At 44.0% G+C, this 20772-nt stretch overlaps 1 protein-coding gene across 1 annotated transcript in view; it reads right to left on the bottom strand.

The window, feature by feature from the left end:
• IntS8 (integrator complex subunit 8) overlaps positions 1–20772 on the bottom strand; it is a 199301-nt gene that overhangs the window by 50631 nt on the left and 127898 nt on the right. Inside the window, exons 14-17 of the mRNA XM_068362372.1 lie at positions 12180–12333; positions 4705–4801; positions 2504–2673; positions 1365–1448 (exon numbers count right to left, since the gene is read on the bottom strand). Coding sequence (XP_068218473.1) covers positions 1365–1448; positions 2504–2673; positions 4705–4801; positions 12180–12333 — 505 coding nt within the window. The remainder of the gene's footprint in view (positions 1–1364; positions 1449–2503; positions 2674–4704; positions 4802–12179; positions 12334–20772) is intronic.

Genomic DNA, 20772 nt, shown 5'->3' with positions numbered 1-20772 from the left:
GCACTACCCAAGACTAGAGAACAATCGTTTGATTTTGGAGTTTCCTTCTCCTCAAAGAGCTGCTTACCATAGCTAAAGAATCTCATCTACCCTTACCAAAAGGAAAGTAGCCACTGAACAATTACAGTGCAGTTGTTAACCCCTTGGATGAAGAAGAATTGTTGGTAATCTCAGTGTTGTCAGGTGTGTGAGGACAGAGGAGAATCTGTAAAGAATAGGCCAGAATATTTGGTGTATGTCTAGGTAAAGGGGAAGTGAACCGTAACCAGAGAGAAGGATCCAATGCAGTACTGTCTGGCCAGTCAAAGGACCCCATAACTCTCTAGCGGTAGTATCTCGATGGGTGGCTGGTGCCCTGGCCAGCCTGAAGTTCGGGGCCTTTGCAAACTATCCACAGTCGGGGAACCCCACAAAGTTAGGACTTTGTTGGCTAATAATGGATTCAAAGACCACTCGGTGCCCCCTTTCTGAGTCGCTCTGCTAAGATTGTCTGCCAGCACATTCTGTTGACCTGGAATGAAGCGAGCCGATAGGGTCACCGAGTTGTCTTCTGCCCATCTGAGTATCTCTACTGCTCTATGGCACAGCTGCTGCAAAAATGTACCGCCTTGCTTGTTTAGATAAGCCACTACCGTGGTATTGTTGCTCATCAATACCACACAGTGCCCCGCCAGGAACTGGTGGAACTGTTTGCAGGCCAGGAGGGCTGCCCTCATCTCTAAGAGATTTATGTGCTGGTACCTTTCTGATTCGGACCATTGGCCAGAGATGTTGTGGTGCTGCAAGTGGGGCACCCACCCTTCTTTTGATGCATCTGAAAAGAGCATAAATTCCGAGGGAGGAACAAAAAGATAAACCCCTTTGCAGAGGTTTGGATTTACCAGCCACCAACTGAGGTCCAACCGTTCCGCTTGTCCTATGCGGACTAGACAATACCTAGAATCAATGGACTCTGTGTGATATACTGTATAACCATGTGCTATACTCTTTTGTAGCTTAGCTTATAATAATAATAATAATAATAATAATAATAATAATAATAATAATAATGATGATGATGATGATGATGATGAGGTATCCTGATGTCAGGATGTGTATTACCAGGAATGTTTTGACGTATAACAACGTCATTGTAGCAAAGGGGTTAACAAGAACAACAACAATAAAAGCCAACCTGCAAACTCTTTACTCTATAAAAAATCTGAACACTACATTTTTTTATATAAACAGTTCACATTCCTTTCATTGGGTAAAAATTAATTTCTCTTACCATTAGCAATAAGTACAAGTTAAAGAATAAATAACGTTCCTGTTTCTTTCTAAATATTTAACGTAATTTCAACAAATACAAACTGCATCTTTACCAGAGTCATGATATCTTTCCACTGCTGAAGACTGTCCACAACTAGAACGTTTGTGCTGTACGCTGGTGCTCAGTATCCCGACCACTGCAAATAACAGTGAAAATAAGGGGGCTGTCTAGTTCGCATTAGAGAATCTTTATTTATTCAGATAAGACTATAATATTCATATCTGAAATTGAAGCTGTCACATACATGAATTTTGAAAAACTCCAGACACTCTTTTGGGCATTTCAGTTAAAAAAAAATTAAAGGCCTACTTCGGTACTAATGCTTCTTCAGGAATGAAATTAATATAGCAGGCATCCAAACAAATGAATTATTCTTTTAAAAACTATTGAATTCCAAATGATAAATTTTAATATTGCCATTTCAACAATCATAAATAAAAACTGCTAAAATTCAATTTTAATTAAAAAAAGAGAAGAATTAATTTTATCTTTCAATAACCAGACAGATCTACATTACGCACATTGCATGAAACATCATAATAACATCGGTTAAACTGATAAGGAAGTGAAGTTTGTCACTGTAAGTTACTTTGAAATATGAGCTACTAAAATGAGATCAGTGACACCATGACCTGATATGTCACAATAACTAGATGAAAGTTTCAAGGAGAATGACCTAAGTAAGCTCCTGCTGTTGTCTAGTATTGATGAGTACAAGGTGAAATTTGTCATTTCTGATTGGATTTTTTCAGTAAAAGTTACTTTGTTCATTTACTATACAATATATTATGCCGAAAAAATGCACATCGTACTCTCCAGTTTGTGAGAAGGGTGGCGGGATATCTATAGCAACTAAGACACTACCTATGTTTATTAAATACATTACGTAAGATATATTCTCAATCCTATTTTCTATATCTCTATTTTTAGATGGATTGCCAATTATAATTACCAAAGATATCAGAATACACAGTGACATGAATCATAATTAAAAATAACATGCTATCTCAAATAAATTATAAGTACACTAACAATATATATTCAACAAGACCTGACAAACTATAAAATTTTCTAACTTAATTTATGTTATTATCAAAAGGAGATTTACCCACCCAATGAGTCAAGCGTGACTCTTACAGAGCTGGCCACTTAACTCATGTAACTTAGTAATATTTGTTTTTTATAACTTACCCACATCCCACAGTGCAGACCATACGCTCTTGTTGGTGTGTTCTTCCCTCAAAGCATGAGCAGTGGCTGACAATGGTTTAACTAAGCCAAGGAGAGAAAGATGGCTGGGTAGCGACATTCCACTCAGCAAGGTATTCCATTCGCCAGCATTCAGCAATAACATTATGCACCTGATAAATGATCATGTCTGATAAATAACCAATTCTGGTAAGTGACCAATTCTGATATGTGACAAAATCTGATATGTACAGGTAACCAATTTTGATAAGTAACTAATTCTGATATATGACAAAATCTGATAAGTGAAAAAATATAAGTGACAAAATCTGATAAGCACATGTAACCAATTCTGATAAGTAACTAATTCTGATATGTGACAAAATCTGATAGGTAACCAATTTTGATAAGCAACCAATTCTGATGTGACAAAATCTGATGAGTGAAAATATCTGATAAGTAACCAATTCTGATATATGACAAAATCTGATGAGACAAAATCAAATAAGTAACCAATTCTGAGCAATGAAAAAGTCTTTTACTAAGTCTCATAGACGGTCAAGTCTGAGAAGTAAGAAATCTGATATATAACCAAGTCTGATGAATAATACAGTTTAATAAGTGACCAAGTCTGATAAGTAACAAAGCTTAATAATGAATGACTTAGTCTGTTAAGTAACAAAGCCTAATAATAAATGACCAAGTCTGATAAGTAACAAAGTAATAAATGACCAAGTCTGAGAAGTAACAAAGTAATAAATGACCAAGTCTGAGAAGTAACAAAGTCTAATAAATGACCAAGCCTGAGAAGTAACAAAGTCTAAGAAATGACCAAGTCTGAGAGGTAATAAAATCATATAAGTAACAAAGTCAGATAACTCAACTAGTCTGATATTTGACAAAGTAACCAAATATCAGTGATAAATAAGAAAGTCTGATAAATAACCAAATCTGATTAGTGACAGAGTCTGGCAAATTAAAAAAAAAGACCATACAGCAGTGGTTTTTAACTCCTCAGTCACAAGCCAAGTTTATGGGCTTATAGGAATAATCTAACTTTTCACCTTTGACAACAGTAAATTATACAGAAGTCTCAATACTGTAATAGATTTTACAGGTAGTAGGTTGGCCAGGGCACCAGCCACACGTTGAGAAACTACCACTAGAGAGTTACTAGGTCCTTTAACTTGCCAGACAGTACTACATTGGATCCCTCTCTCTGCTTACCTTGCCTACACATGATACGAATAGTCTGGCCTATTCTTTGCATATTCTCCACTGTCCTCATACACTTGAAAACACTGAGATGTATTAATAATATCGTACAGATGACAGTACTGTAATTGCTCCAAGCTTCTAGCCTTAACTAAAACTGTGTATTATTCTTAACATTTTATTTAAAAGAGGGCCAAGTAAAAACAATCATCATAATGCTGATGCATGTGAGGATGTGGAGTTATTCAAAGCTCAATACTTTAGTTATGACCCACTTCTAACTCCAGGCCTTACATAGAATGATTTACTGGTCTGTGCCTAAAACATTCAATAAAGCTATAGTAGATAGTAGGTTGGCCAGGGCACCAGCCACCCGTCGAGATACTATCACCAGAGAGTTATGGGGTCCTATGACTGGCCAGACAGTGCTACATTGGATCCTTCTCTCTGGTTATGGTTTATTTTCCCTTTGCCTACACACACCGAATAGTCTGGCCCATTCTTTACATATTCTCCTCTTGTCTTCATACACCTGACAACTCTTGGTAATGGTAGAAGAGACTCTTTAGCTATGGTAGGCAGCTCTTCTAGGAGAGGGACACTCCAAAATCAAACTATTGCTTTCTAGTTTGGGGTAGTGCCATAGCCTCTGTACCATGGTCTTCCACTTTCTTGGGTTAGAGTTCTCTTGCTTGAGGGTACACTCGGGCACACTGTCCTATCATATTTCTCTTCCTCTTGTTTTGTTAAAGTTTTTATAGTTTATATTGATCTTTACTTTAATGTTGTTACTGTTTTTAAAGTATTTTATTTTTCCTTGTTTCCTTCCTTCACTGGGCTATTTTCCCTGTTGGGGACTTTGGGCTTATAGCATCCTCCTTTTCCACTTAGGGTTGTAGCTTAGAAAGTAATAATAATAATAATAATAACAGTAAAAATATAGTAAACCCCTTTTACACTTAAATACTGAAGTTGAGTGGTTTACATACCACCCTGTAATACTCGTCCAGGGTACAATGCCATCTCGACTATTATGGGCGCTCAAACACTGCCTGGCTTCATTGGTAAGCTCTTCCATTACAGAGGCTGAAAATAAAAGAGAAAAATTTCAAGTTCTCAAACATGATATTTTAATTAAAAAATAAATTTTTGAATATACTTACCCGGTGAATATATAATAGCTGAGCCTCCGGCGGCTCGACAGAAAAACACACAAAAACTCGCGAGCGATCGCTATGAAGGTTGCGGGTGTGCCCACTAGCGCCAACTATCGGCCAGATACCGCATATACATGTAAACAGACCCAATTTTTCTCATCCTGCTGGGTCTCTATCGGGGAGGAAGGGGGGGCCTTTAATTTATATATTCACCGGGTAAGTATATTCAAAAATTTATTTTATAATTAAAATATCATTTTTAAATATTTAACTTAGCCGGTGAATATATAATAGCTGATTCACACCCATGGTGGTGGGTAGAGACCAGAGTTAATTAAGTTTACAGCGTATATGCTTAGAGTTTTTGACAGTTATATCATAACAAAACCCAAATATATAAAGGTACCTGGTAAGGAAGTTGACTTAGACGATTACTCTGCCTTATTAGTCTGTCTTCCTCACGAAGCCCAGCGATCCTCTTAGGATGCTGAAAGACTCCCAGGAGCTGAAGTATTAAGGGCTGCAACCCATACAACAGGACCTCATCAAACCCCTAATCTGGGCGCTCTCAAGAAATGACATTTGACCACCCGCCAAATCAAAAAAGGCTGCGAAAGGCTTCTTAGCCTTCCGTACAACCCAATTAAAAAAAAAAAACATTTCAAGAGCAGATTAAAAGGATATTGGAATTAAGGGAATGTAGTGGTAGAACCCTTACCCACTACTGCATTCGCTGTAACGAATGGACCCAGTGTGCAGCAGTCCTCGTAAAGAGTCTGGACATCTTTTAAGTAAAATGACGCGAATACCGATTTGCTTCTCCAAACGGTCGCGTCCATAATACTTTGCAGAGATTTATTTTGCTTAAAGGCCACGGAAGTTGCTATAGCTCTTATTTCGTGCGTCTTAACCTTAAGCAAGCATCGGTCTTTTTCATTCAAGTGAGAATGAGCCTTTCGTATTAAAAGTCTGATAAAATATGACAAAGCATTCTTTGACATAGGCAATGATGGTTTCTTAACTGAGCACCATAATGCCTCAGATCCACCTCGTAAGGACTTAGTACGAGCTAAGTAGAACTTAAGAGTTCTAACTGGACACAGCACTCTTTCAAGTTCGTTGCTTACGATCTCTGACAGGCAAGGTATATCAAAAGACTTAGGCCAAGGACGAGAAGGCAGTTCATTTTTGGCCAGGAAACCAAGTTGAAGTGAACATGTGGCTTTTTCTGTAGAAAAGCCGATGTTCTTACTGAAGGCATGAATTTCACTGACCCTTTTAGCCGAAGCCAAGCACACTAGGAAAAGCGTCTGGAGGGTGAGATCCTTCAGGGAGGCTGAATGTAATGGCTCAAACCTGTCTGACATGAGGAACCTTAGGACCACGTCTAAGTTCCATCCAGGAGTTGCCAAACGACGTTCCTTAGAGGTCTCGAAAGACTTAAGGAGATCTTGGAGATCTTAATTGTTGGAAAGATCTAAGCCTCTATGACGAAAGACCGAAGCCAACATGCTCCTGTAGCCCTAAATCGTGGGAGCTGAGAGGGAGCGAACATTTCTCAGATGTAAAAGAAAATCTCCGATAGGGCTACAGAGGTACTGGAAGAGGACATAGATGCTGGCTTGCACCAATCTCGAAAGACTTCCCACTTCGACTGGTATACTCTGAAGGTAGAAGCTCTCCTAGCTCTTGCAATCGCACTGGCTGCCTCCTTCGAAAAGCCTCGAGCTCTTGAGAGTCTCTCGATAGACTGAAGGCAGTCAGACGAAGCGCGGGGAGGCTTTGATGAACATTCTTTACGTGGGGCTGACGTAAGAGATCTACCCTTAGAGGAAGACTTCTTGGAATGTCTACCAGCCATTGAAGTACCTCGGTGAACCACTCTCTCGCGGGCCAGAGGGTAGCAACCAACGTCAACCCTGTCCCTTCGTGAGAGGCGAACTTCTGCAGTACCTTGTTGACTATCTTGAATGGTGGGAATGCATATAAGTCCAGAAGAGACCAATCCAGTAGAAACGCGTCTATGTGGATTGCTTCTGTATCTAGGACTGGAGAGCAATAGATTGGTAACCTTTTGGTCAACGAGGAGGCAAAGAGGTCTATGGTGGGTTGACCCCAAGTAGCCCAAAGACTCTTGCCCACTTCCTTGTGGAGGGTCCATTCCGTGGGTATCACCTGACCCCTCCGACTCTGACAGTCTGCCAAGACGTTCAAGTCCCCCTGGATGAATCTCGTCAACAGGGAGATGCCTCGATTTCTTGACCATATGAGAAGGTCCCTTGCGATCTCGAGCAGCGTGAAGGAGTGTGTGCCTCCTTGCTTGGAGATGTACGCCAAAGTTGTGGTGTTGTCTGAGTTGACCTCTACCACTTAGTTTCGAAGAAAGCTTTCGAATTTCATCAAGGCCAAGTGGACTGCTAATAGCTCCTTGCCGTTGATGTGCATGCTCTTCTGACTTGAGGTCCACAGACCCGAGCATTCCCGACCGTCCAGGGTCGCACCCCAACCCAAATCCGACGCGTCTGAGAACAAAACGTGGTTTGGGTTCTTGACTGCTAGGGATAGTCCCTCTCTCAGACTGATATTGCTGTCCCACCATTTCAGGCATGCCTTTACTGGTTCGGAGACTGGGAATGATACCGTCTCTAACGTCTTGTCCTAGTTCCAGTGAGAGGCTAGATGGAACTGGAGAGGCAGAAGGTGTAGTCTCCCTAGCGAGACAAACTGCTCCAGGGATGAGAGAGTCCCTACGAGACTGTTCCAACTCCTGACTGAACAAACGTTCTCTTTTCAGCATTAGTTGGACTTCGAGCAGGGCTTGTTCTATTCGGGTGACAGACGGAAAAGCCCGAGAAAACTGGACTGCGAATCTCCATCCCCAAATATAGAATAATCTGGGATGGGATCAGTTGGGACTTTTAGGTTGACCAAAAGTCCCAACTCCCTGGCCAGACTCAACGTCCAATGTAGATCCTGCAGACAGCGAAGACTGGACGATGCTCTGAGAAGCCAGTCGTCCAAGTACAGGGAGGCTCGGATCCCCGATAGATGGAGGGATTTTGCCACATTCCTCATGAGCCTCGTAAACACGAGAGGAGCAGGACTGAGGCCAAAGCACAGGGCTCGAAACTGGTACCCCACATTCCTGTAAACAAACCTCAGAAACGGTTGGGAATCCGGGTGTATAGGAATGTGGAAGTATGCCTCCTGAAGGTCGAGAGAGACCATCCAGTCGCCTTCCATTAATGCTGTCAAGACAGCCTGGTAGACTTCATCGAGAAGTTTGTCTTGACAATGAACACATTGAGCGCACTTGCCTCTTACGTACTCCTGCAGTGAACATGGCTGCCAGATCATTGGAGCCATCCCAGAGGGACTTGTTCCTGCAGAGAACGTGGCTGTCAGATAATTGGAGCCATCCCTGATAGCCTTGTTTATGCATGACATAATTGTACAGCAAAACTTCAAACACTCGAAAAAACTCCTAACAGGAGATGGTCTAGCTCTGAAGTCGACCATAAAATCTTGGAGCGTCTCATGGCCAGGCGCCAGGGAGAGTCTATGAGGTTTGAGAAGTCTATCTGGGCAGAGGCAGGAACTCCCAAGCCGAGAACTTCTCCTGTGTCATATCAGACTCTCGCTCTATAAGCCAGCTTAAAAGTAGGGAAAGCAAAGGTTGTCTCCCCCAAACTCCTCCTGGTGATTAACCAGTCGCCTAGCAAACGTGAAGCTCTCTTAGAAGAACGAGAGAGCACTAGCTTAGAAAACAACGGCTTCGAAGTAGCTAGGCCTAGTGTAAACTCTGACGTTTAGGCGAACGAGGAGCAGCAGTTACAAAAAGATCCGGACAAAGATCCTTAAAAATCAGCATGATTTATTTAAAGTCCATAGAGGGCTGAGCAGCTTTAGGCTCCTCTCCGTCTGACAGAGTCCTCAAGGGAATATCAGTAGGAGGGGGATCAGCAACTTCCTCATCTGAAGGAACCTTGTCCGACAATTGCCGAGTCTCAAGCAAGGGAGAGACCTGCCGTGGTGGCAATGCTTGACAAGCAGAGTCCACACGCAAAGGAGCAACAGTAGCAGTCAAGGACGCTATGTCATGTAACTGCTTAAAGGACTGACCAGCAACAACAACAGGTGCGGGAGGACGCTCGACGTCAACTCGAGACTGCCTTGACTGCTTAGACTGAGCAGTCAAAACAACTCTTGACTGCGGTGCTTGACGCTCAACGTCAAAACAAGTCAACTATGCTGGTTGGTGAACGTCCTGAACGTCAACAAGAGCAAGCGGCAGCGGCTGAACGTCCACAAGCGGCTGAGAGTCAACACGGGACTGCATCGAGTGAGGCTCTACAAAACACGATTGACGTGACTTTGTAACGTCAATGTCAACAGGACGAGCAAAGGCTCGTTTGGGCGGCTGACGGCCCGGATCTCGATCAGCTAAGCGGCGAGGATCATCGTGAACCTGCTCAAAAGAATAGTCCTCCATAAGAGAGGCAAGCTTATTCTGCATGTCTTGTCGTACAACCCATTTAGGATCAACGGGAATGGTTGCGGTAAGAGACGAGGGTAACGCCTGTGACTGAAAAACCTTGCCTACAATAAGACTCTCGGAGCCTGTGTTACGCTTTTGTTTAGGCGGCGAGCAGTCTTCCGATGACTGCATAGGGTCAGAGCTGTCCCAATGGCTACAACCAGGACGCTGGACCTGTCCTGAAAGGACTGACTTTCGCTTAAAGGGCCTCGAAACCTTGCTCCACGGTTTCTTACGCGAAAAGTCTTCGGATGACGAGGAGAAAATCGTCTCGCTCGTCTTATGGTAGGGGCGGTCTTGGTGAGACACGCCTGAAACCATAGAGGGAACGTCTGTTCGTTGATCAAGGCCTCTCGAACCCATAAGTCGTACGAAATTACTTCTCCCCTGGGCTTGGGAGCTTGCAAGAGGTCTCGGACTAGGCGAACGACAGGCACGAACAGACGAACCCTCGGTCGCAACACTGATAACACTTTGCGCAATTATCACTTTATCACTACGATTTTCTGTTTTGCACTTACTTCACTGAAATCGAATTTTTCAACAATTCACATTAGGCATGAATAAAACTGATTTCTACCTGAAGCACGCAATTCTACCCTCATCAAAAGGTTATAATTGCGAAATAAGTCGTATAATGTAAGCACATTAATACAAGCAAAAAACAGTAAACATATTAAGATAAAAAGATCAGTGGCTGGGAAGGAGACTAAACACTAGTTCATTCAAAACTACGTTTTCAATCTCTCACCGTACAGTGCCTTGGGACGAGAATAAAAACTAAAAACGTTTTACCCTTTCTCCCCGTACAGAGACTAGGGACGAGAGTAAAAAACTGACTCGAGAACAACGTTACTCGCTTGGGACGAGAATAAAGATCGGAACGTTCTCTCTTCCTCTCTCTCTCTCCGTCTCTCTCTCTCTCTCTTACCTTTCGTCAATAAACAGGTTATTTGACCAAAGGAAAAAACTGAAAGGTTTTTCAATTAACAAATTCCTTTAAAATAGTATTTAAAACATTTAAGTTTGAAAGAAGAATGAACAAAACGTCAGAATCGATTTACTCTTTCTGCAAAGTGAAACCGTGATTCTCTCTCTCTCTATCGTAACGATAGAGCGCAAACTGCGTAGCATAAATAAACTAAACGTTAGTTCATCTTTGAAACAGTACGAAGACTATTCAAAGAAAATCTTTCATAAAATATCTACTAAAAAATATTCATTTAATAAGTTTTAAATCATTTGCTCTGTAAAAGTTATTTACTATTGAAAGGGCTCAACGTTGTTTAACTTCGGTTTCCAAGTTAGGACCGCCTACTCTCGGATTAGGGGAGGAATAGGTAAGGTCGCATATAAACAAAACATTAAAATTTATCTTGATGTTTATTATAAATGGAAAGCTAATCGAAGAGGCCTAATAAAGGCGGTTGAGATATAAAATATATAGAGGAAAATCAATAATTAACAACAACAATTTATAACGTGATAAGATAATTGCTAAAAGCCTAAAACACACTTCCGTACTAAGGGAAGGGTCGGCCATTTAAAAGTCAAAGAAAGTCCAAAAAACAATCCAAAGTCATCAACAATTAAATCTAGCCAAAGACGAGTTCAAGATTTAAGTTGAAGATAAAACACCTGCACTGCGAAAGCTCAAACCAAAAGGAAGTACTTCACCAAGACTGTTGAAAAACTCCAGGTTAACAGCGAGTAATGGTACGTCTTGTCGATCAGACCGACAGAAAAAAATTGGGTCTGTTTACATGTATATGCGGTATCTGGCCGATAGTTGGCGCTAGTGGGCACACCCGCAACCTTCATAGCGATCGCTCGCGAGTTTTTGTGTGTTTTTCTGTCGAGCCGCCGGAGGCTCAGCTATTATATATTCACCGGCTAAGTTAAATATTTAAAAAAGATATTTTCTAATCGAGCAAATGATTAAAAATCAGAATTTTCTATTACATGCAAGTTAATAAGTCAGAAGCCTAAAACATGATTTAGGTTTCTGAAGCATATAAAATAACAAATAAAGAATAAAAAATTGCACTGCTTAAGTGTTGTGTGCAATAATTCTACAGCGTACATTCTATTCTAACTTCTTGGTAGCTATGTAAATGCATTTACAAAAAATTAGACGGTGTAGTTTAGGTTATTTGATCACTTGGGGTAGAGTGATTACATTCACTGAGTTTACAGCTAACATAGGGGCATCAAATGAAGATCACAGGGATGTCTATACATTATATAAGGATGGACTTGTAACCAAAAATACAAGACTTGCAAGAAAGATAAAAAAAATTGGGCACAGAGTTCATTTAACAATCTCATAGCTCTCCATTCCCATCATAACTGAATAACTTACTTTGGAAGAAGGATAAAAGTTAACATATTTAGCTACGCACAGATATTTCTTGACAAAAGAAGTTAATTTCTATTTATAAGTTTTCTTCAATCTCCTCTGTCCTGTGCCATTTCTGCCTGAACTCCCATTGGTTCAAAGCCTTCACCTATCTGGTTTTCCATAATTTCCTCAGTCATCTTACAATTTTTTATCCTACTATTTCAATTTCTACTGCTCCTCTGACCAATGATTTCTCAACCTTTCCATTGTCAGGTTATATGATTAATGGATGTATGAAAAACTTAGTATTATTTTTAAAAAATCAGTAGGTTTTTGCCTATAAAGTACAGAACACATATATAATCCTCCTCCCCCATAAGATAATTCAAGTATTTTTCTTAATTATATAAAAAAATCAGATTAGCTTACTGTCAACACAAGGTAACTGATACAGGCAATGCTGTATCTTCGTCATGAGAACCATCCACATCAGCATTTTGCATAACCTGGGCATTTCCCTCCCTTGTAGTTGGCTTCCGTGTTTGCTGGCTTCTTCCAATAACTCAAGAGCACTGCTAAAACTCTGTAAGATAAAGGAACACACTTTTTGTACTGTAAACTATCAGCTGTACATTCTAGTAACCCCAGGTTTGTAGAGTATACCAGCAAAATCAAAGTACTCCAGTTTGCAGTTTAATTAATACAGTAATTGGAAAAACTTATGCTACTGCTACTCATATTAAGGGTAAGAAATGATAGTGATAGTGGAATTTTCTCCTCTTAATGATTATCAGCATTGCAAGCACAAGCTTCTGAGATACAATGGCTACCATACTCAAATAATTTTCCCTCTGAAGACATTACAGTACTGTATTAAGTGGATAATCCCAAAGTTGGCCTTTGATAAAATTGCCTTTATCCTACCATATAGCCCCATACAGGGTAGCATCCATTGTTTCCTTTACACAAAGCTTCATATACAGTAGGGTCCCGAATTATGCGAGAATTTGGTCGATCAATGACCTCGCATAAATGGAAAATCGCATATTTCAAAACACACAGCTAACAGAAATAATTCCATTGGGGCCATGGCACCCAGCAACTTGCCTAATCAAACGTGTTTACTACCCATTTCCAATACTTTCTATGTACTATACTGTATTTCTGTATTTTTTTATAATATCAAATTGTTCTTGTAAAAAAATCAAACATTTAATATACTTTAAAGTTCTAATAACTTGAAAAAGGCTAAAATTACAACCAGGACGGGAGTAAACACCGTATATTTCCTGTTATAACACAACCCAAAATATAGACAAATTTTAATGTTTTCATATCTATTGTATAAGACAACTGGTGAATAGCAAAACCATCACTCTATAGACTAGCTTTTGTTGTATCATTGAAAATCCAGAATTATCAAAATAAAGGCGATTTTATATCATGCGTTTCCTAAACACGCCAAAAAGCACAATAAAAAACGGCAACCAATGTTTTGTTTACGTTTATCTCTGATCATAACGAAGAAACGAACGCCTATACACATCTGTGTATAGTTTTTTTGGGCTCAAGCCATGTCGTCCTGATGGAAGTTCCTCAAAGGCAGCTTCCTAGGGTATATTACAACTACGGCGATATTCCCAGAGAATTTACCTTAAGGTACCCAGAATTCTAACTCCTGGAGTGAGTATCCCTAAAAAAGACCTTAGGGATATCGTAAATATCAGTGGACGTATTCTTGACACGCCTCATAGCAATCTATACCCCGAATAGAGTTAACACTTCGTAGGGGTCAAATGGCAAGAAAACGAAAACGATAAGAAAGGGGGGAGCCGTTCGTAAGGCATCTCTCCTCCCCGTTTCGTAAGCGTGCCCTGCGCCGCTCGCGGCGCCATCTGTATTCCTTTTTGCGTAGCTATACGACTCGGTGTTTTTCCCTGTGTTACTACCAAAATCTTGGATTTACACTCTTATTATGCTTTCACCAACTTCTTCTGCCTCGGATAAGTTGAGTACTATTTCTTTTATGTATAAATGTAGGCTCTTGTTTAAAATTAAAGTAATTAAAAGAGTTATCTTTGATACAAGAGCTGTTGCCTGCTGGAGGCGTCATGGACGCTGTCGCTCGCTAGAATAGGATTTATTTGTTAGCAAGAGCGACGTTCCCAGCCCCTTGCGCTTTAATAATTAGCTGCTTAGCTTATTTAGGAATTCTGTTATGATGCGATAGTAGTGTGCCTGGCGAAAGTTTTGCCTAGGCTGACCAACACTAGTCTTCGTAGCCTAGTTGTTGGCCCTTGTACTTCCTGCATGATAATTAGTCTTCCAAGTGTGATTTTATATTGCTTAAAGCGTTAGGCAACGTTATACATATAAGCTCTTTTCGAGTATTTTCCAAGATAGTATTGGAGTGAGTTTCGGTGATTTAGGTAATCGATTCTCTTAGTGCCTAGGCTAGGTTGTCTTAGGTCATTATAATATTATCTGTTTCCCCGTTTGCTCCCTTCTCTTCGGGGAAGGGGCAAACCCTTTCCCTCTGTTTAAGCCTTAGGCTTAACTCTAGTGGTTTGTTTGAATTAATTTTCAAATATAACTATGCTGGAGTAGTACTGTACCTTCCTGCTCCAACTGAATTGGTTCAGAGGGGGACAGTACAGCAGTGTATTAGTCTGAGTCCGTGTTGGTCTAGTGTGGGGCAGAGTCTCCCTTGCTGCCTGACACGGGCATAGGAGGTTTATCCTCCTTGGATCACCTTGTAGGGTTCCTGTAGTTGATCCCTTCGCTAGGTGACCCTTCAGACTTGTCCTCTTTGCCGTTCCGGGTTCGGGATATGTTCCCTTTCCGGAATAGCAATTCCTTCCTTGCCTTGGTTTTAGGGAGGCAGCCAGTAGTGCCGGCCTCCCTCCCGGGATTTCTCTGGCTGAGATGAGCTTTCTTAGTTGGGAATGATCCTTAACCAAGGCAAGGTTGGACAGGACCCTCTGTCCTTCCCTTCTATTTTTCCGTTTCCTTTGTGTCAGTCGTCCGCATCCGTACCTAGCCTAGGTTAGGATGGGGAACTGACGTGGTCCCCTGTCGTCCGGCAGAGTGTGCCGACCGGCAGAGACCCTTTCCTTGAGTGCTGCCCGGTCCTTTCTTGGTCCCTCAACCGCTGCCGTCTGTAGATTCAGTAAGCAGTGGTTAGGAAGCCTGACTTAGTGTCTCCCCTTCCTCTCGGCACTCTTTCGGGTGCCGGGCGCAGAGGTTCATAGCCTCTTAGCCCGGCACTCATTCTGTTGTCTTCTTATGTGTTGTCCTTGCCGTCTGCTGGCCTAGGGGCCGGCCGTCGGTGGGGGGTGTTCTCTAGTTCTCCTGCTGTCGGTCGGCGGTGGTTATATGCCTTTGCCAGCCGGTCTCTTGCTCACCTGCCGGCCACTATGAGTGGCGGCCGGCAGCCGAGCGCTACCTGGTGTGGATGCCAGCCGGCAGGGTTTGCTTACCGCTGCCGGCCGGCCTGCTACATTGCTTGGTTAGCCGGCCACTAAGAGTGATGGCCGGCAACACGGTGCTACCCGGGTGGCTACGGACCGGCGACCACTGCCGGCCGGTTCAGGCATGGGAACTGGAGTTCTCCCCAATAGGGGTGATCTGAAGTTGTATACTTGAGACCTACCTTTGAAAAAAGGGGGGGGGGGGGGTACTGACCGGCAAGAGCCGGCCGGCACACCACCCTCATGTACTGTATCAGTTCTTTCTTGGGTAGTGTATTCTACCAAGGGAGACCATGATATAGTAGGTTACAACACTGTTTTTCTAACTTACTTGTGTTGCTTTGTGCAATCACTTGGTGTCGCCTTACAAGGATAAAAAGAAAATTCTTTTCATCTCTGGCCAGAATGGTAAAATCTTACCTTAGGTGTGAGCTACACCTAATTTCCCTCGGGAAATATGATCTCTGGTTATTCTAGTAAAGACTAACTACGTGGTTTTATGGCTGGTGGGCTTCTACAGGTGATTGTGTGGGTTTCACAAGTAGGTGTCTTTCCCTTATTCTTTGTGAATGCTCATTTTTACATGTGAATTGAAATTCACTTGATATTCATGGAAATTTTCTTCTTTTACAGGAGGAGCATCCGAAATGTGATAGTGTCTTCTGCAATGTCCGCAGCAAGAACTTTTGCGGACATGTCTCGTGTAGGAGGCACGCGGCTTGCGCAGCCTCCAATGATGATCATCGCTACTGGGATCCGCAGGTATGTGCAGTATGTACTAACCTGCTATCAGAGGCTTTTGAATCCCCTAGGTCGGCGGAGTCAAGGGATGCAGCGAGGGAGAAGCTCCGTTCATGGGTAAGGGGTTTCCAGAAGAACACCACTGGACCTTATCTTCCTAATGAGAAGATGAGGGCATACCTTTTTCCCAAGGCTTCTACTGACGCTGTTGTTCCCCAGCCTCGGCCGGAGATTCCTCTCGTCCAGATCCCAGTGGAGGAGGATGTTGCGGATGCCATGCAGGACATCCAGCTGGATGACAAGATGTCTGACTTGTCCGACCGTGCGGAACAGGACCTCCTCGCAGAGGGTGAGGAGGAGGATCAAGATCTGATTGCCGTGGAGGAAGAGGTTCCCGTACCTTCAGACGTTCCGGTTCAGGCCCCTGAACCTATCCCCTCTACTTCGTCCGCTCTTCCAGCAGAGCTGGGACAGGCTCTCTCTTCCATCGTTGGTATGATACAACAGATGCAGAGGGAGAATAATCAGAAGGCCGCTGCAATGGAGCTCCAGATGCAGAAGATCACAGCATCACGTGGACCTCCAAAGAAGCTCAATGTGAAGGACCTTCCTCTGTGCTCGGATGCCAACCCGTGGAGATATGCCGAGCACATGCCGATGACGGTCGGGAAGATCGTCATGTCGGAGAAACTGGGCTCAGTTCCCCTTGAGGAGGTGGAATTCTGGCCCAGCAGAGGGGCCTACCCGGACTCTTATGTCCGTCTGAAGAAGGAGCCGGCCTCGAAGGAGGAGACGGAACCGAAGGAGGTGATCATCCTGGATCACTCCAAGGCTCAAGCTGCCTTAACATCTGCCTTGAAGGAGAGGGGGTTCTCAAACTCTAAAGTTGCTGCTTTGAGTAAGAAGCACCCCTCCTTCGTATCCTCCCCGGCTAGGGCCTTCCCCTTTATGCAGAAAGGGTTCGCAGCCGTTTTGAAGGCGGTTGAAGCTGGCAAACCATGTCCATCTCTGGAGGAATGCAAGCCACTGTCGTTGGCCTTGCCGTTGGATAACAAGGACTGGAAGGAAGTACACCTCACCTTCTCGGTTGGGAAGTTGGACGCCGATATTGCAGGCCAGCAGTTCGGCGAAAACCTTCCCAAGTTGTCGGAATTCCTCCTACGGAGGGAATTGGACACAAAGGAGCGTCTGGCAGCCTCGATGTCTCTCCAGACTAACATGGAGACAATGGCTAGCGACCCCAAGATGCCTGAGATGTTCATGGTAATGGCCAAGATCCATCTGGCCACGGTGACTAAGGACCTCTATTGCTTTGTCAAAGCGAGGAGGGCCTGTAGGGAGTTTGTTTTCGCCTCGGCCACAGTGAGGCATGAACCCAAGAGACTCATTTCATCTAGCATCTGGGGTAAGGATCTCTTTCCCAATGAAGTGGTCAAGGAGGTGGTGGACAAGGCAGCCACTGAGAACCGTAATCTTCTCCTTAAGTGGGGCCTGTCCCTTAAGAGGAAGTCTTCCCCTGATGAGGGCCCTCAGCCGAAAGGAAAGGCGAAGAAATCGAGGTTTTCTTCCCGTCCAGCCAAGCCTTTCAGACCACAACGACAGCAGCAGCAGCAGCCAGCTTTGCCTCCGGTACCACAACTGGTAGCCCAGACCCCGACCACCTTCCAATGGGTACCCCAAGCCGTGTCATCAGCATCCCCGGCATTCAATCCAGTGTTCGAAGGGCAATCGACCACGTTTCGAGCAAAGCCCAGAGGTGCAGCCAGAGGTTCGGCGAGACGCCCCTCTAGGGGAAGAGGATTCAGAGGTGGTCGCGGCCAGGGAGGCAAGACTGCAGGGCAGTCAAAGTGAAGTGTCGCCGGTAGGTGGGAGACTACAGTATTTCCGGGATCGCTGGACCTTCGATCCCTGGGCCCACAGCCTGCTCAAAAATGGACTGGGTTGGAGTTGGTACAGTACTCCGCCCCTGTGCCCTCAATTTTTCCAACACTCCACCCCCGTTTTGGAGGAGTACATTCAAGAACTGTTGGAGAAAAAGGTGATCCGGAGGGTAAAGTCCATCAAGTTCCAAGGGAGACTGCTTTGTGTTCCCAAGAAAGACTCGGGGAAACTCAGAGTCATTCTGGACTTGTCACCACTCAACAAGTTCATAATGAACCACAAGTTCAAGATGTTAACGTTACAACACATAAGGGCCTTACTGCCCAAGAGGGCATATACCGTCTCCATCGATTTGTCAGACGCATATTGGCACGTTCCAATAAGTCGCCGTCTCTCCCCCTACCTAGGATTCAAGCTACAACAAAAACTTTATGCTTTCAGAGCGATGCCTTTCGGGCTAAACATAGCTCCAAGGATCTTTACGAAGCTTGCGAGCGCAGCGCTCAAACAGTTACGCCTAAAAGGGTTCCAGGTAGTAGCCTACCTGGACGATTGGTTGGTGTGGGCAGCATCCAGAGCGGAATGCTTGCAGGCTTCCCTACAGGTGATTCAGTTCCTGGAATATCTAAGTTTCATGATCAACAGAAAGAAGTCCCGTCTTTCTCCAGCTCAGAGGTTCCAGTGGTTGGGAATTCACTGGGATCTAGTGTCACACCGTTTTTCCATTCCAATGTCGAAAAGGAAGGAAATAGCGGGGTCTGTCAAGAGACTTCTAGGTTCCAAGAGGATATCAAGACGCGAACAAGAGAGGGTTTTGGGCTCTCTTCAGTTCGCATCAGTAACAGACCCAGTGCTAAGAGCACAGCTAAAAGATGCAGCGGGAGTTTGGAGAACCTTTGCATCAAAAGAGCGAAGGGACTTGAAGAGACCGGTCCCACTTCGGCTACGTTCTCTTCTCAGACCGTGGTCTCAAGCCAGTCGTCTAAAGAGGTCAGTACCTCTTCAGCCACCCCCCCCCCGTCAGTGACAATCCACACAGACGCCTCAAAGGTAGGGTGGGGAGGTCACTCCCATCGGAGAAAAGTGCAAGGGACCTGGTCCAAGCTATTTGGGACTTTTCACATAAACTTTCTAGAAGCTATGGCAGTGCTTCTTACCCTGAAGAAAGTATCCCCACGTCACTCGATCCATGTAAGGTTGGTACTGGACAGCGAGGTGGTAGTGAAATGTCTGAATCGGCGGGGATCGAGATCTCCACCTCTCCAACCAGGTAATGTTAGCCATATTTCGACTGGCGGAAAAGAAGAAGTGGCACCTGTCAGCAGTTCACCTTCAAGGAGTCCGGAATGTGACCGCGGACGCTCTATCCAGGGTTACACCAATAGAGTCGGAATGGTCCCTAGAGCAGGATCATTCTCCTTCATCTCGAGTCAAGTCCCAGAACTGTAGATAGACCTCTTCGCGACGAAGGACAACAAGAAGCTGCCGAGATATGTGTCCCCGTACGAGGACCCCTTGGCGGAAGCAGTAGATGCGATGTCCCTCGATTGGAACAGATGGTCCAGGATCTACCTGTTTCCCCCTCACAATCTGATGTTGAGGGTCCTCAACAAACTGAGATCCTTCAAGGGAGTAGCAGCGATAGTGGCCCACAAGTGGCCGGACAGCGTATGGTTCCCTCTAGCTCTGGAACTACGACTAGAGTTTCTACCACTCCCGGACCCAGTTCTGTCCCAGCAAGTCCAGAAGTTGACTGTCTACGCTTCATCACAGAAAACCCGGACCCTGCAGCTCATGATTTTCTCTCCCTAGCGGTGAAGAAACGGTTCGGAATCTCGAAAGATAGCATCGACTTCCTGGAAGAATATAAGTGTAAGTCTACTAGAAGGCAGTACGAATCAGCATGGAAGATATGGGTAGCCTTTGTCAAAGACAAGAATCCGCACGAGATCTCTACGGAGTTCTGCCTATCCTTCTTCATCCACCTCCACGGACAGGGGCTGGCGGCTAACACGATTTCTACATATAAGTCAGCTCTGACAAGACCCATTCTATATGCCTTCCAGGTAGACCTCGCTAACGAGATGTTTAACAAGATCCCGAAGGCCTGTGCTAGGCTTAGACCTTCAGCTCCTCCAAAGCCTATTTCATGGTCTTTAGACAAAGTCCTTCATTTTGCCTCATTACTGGATAATGAGGAGTGTGACTGAAGGACCTGACTCAAAAAGTGATCTTCCTTTTTGCCCTTGCTTCTGGGGCCAGAGTTAGTGAGATTGTAGCCCTCTCGAGAGAGGAGGGCCGGGTTCAGTTCCTGGATGGGGGAGAACTGAACCTGTTTCCGGACCCTGTGTTTCTCGCTAAGAATGAGTTGCCCACCAACAGGTGGGGTCCCTGGAGAATCTGCCCTCTGAAAGAAGATGCATCTCTATGTCCCGTAGAATGCCTAAAGGTCTATCTTCGTAGAACTTCAGACTTCCATGGGGGCCAACTATTCAGAGGAGAAACATCGGGCTCGAATTTATCTTTAAATCAACTTAGGGCGAAAATTACATATTTTATTCGCAGAGCGGATCCTGACAGTTCACCCGCAGGTCATGATCCGAGGAAAGTTGCTTCATCCTTAAACTTCTTTAACTTTATGGATTTTGAACACCTTCGTTCATACACTGGCTGGAAGTCTTCCAGGGTATTCTTTCGCCACTATGCTAAGCAAGTGGAGCAGCTAAAGAGGTCTGTGGTAGCAGTTGGTTGCGTCGTTAACCCTGCTGTTTAACTCTGCGAGGAACAGTGGATTTAATTGGGACTTTGATTCTTGGGTGAGTGTATAGTTATATGCGTTGCTATAACTAGTAGTGAAGGCTCTGGGAGCCCACAGTGACTGTTCCAACATTATGGTGATTGTAGCACAAGTACAGACAGGTGTGCCGAGC

Source organism: Palaemon carinicauda, chromosome 39 (genome assembly GCF_036898095.1).
Source record: "Palaemon carinicauda isolate YSFRI2023 chromosome 39, ASM3689809v2, whole genome shotgun sequence".
In the NCBI taxonomy this organism is placed as follows: domain Eukaryota; kingdom Metazoa; phylum Arthropoda; class Malacostraca; order Decapoda; family Palaemonidae; genus Palaemon; species Palaemon carinicauda.
Note: the sequence above shows the minus strand (reverse complement) of the source record. Positions and strands in the feature narration are given on the sequence as shown.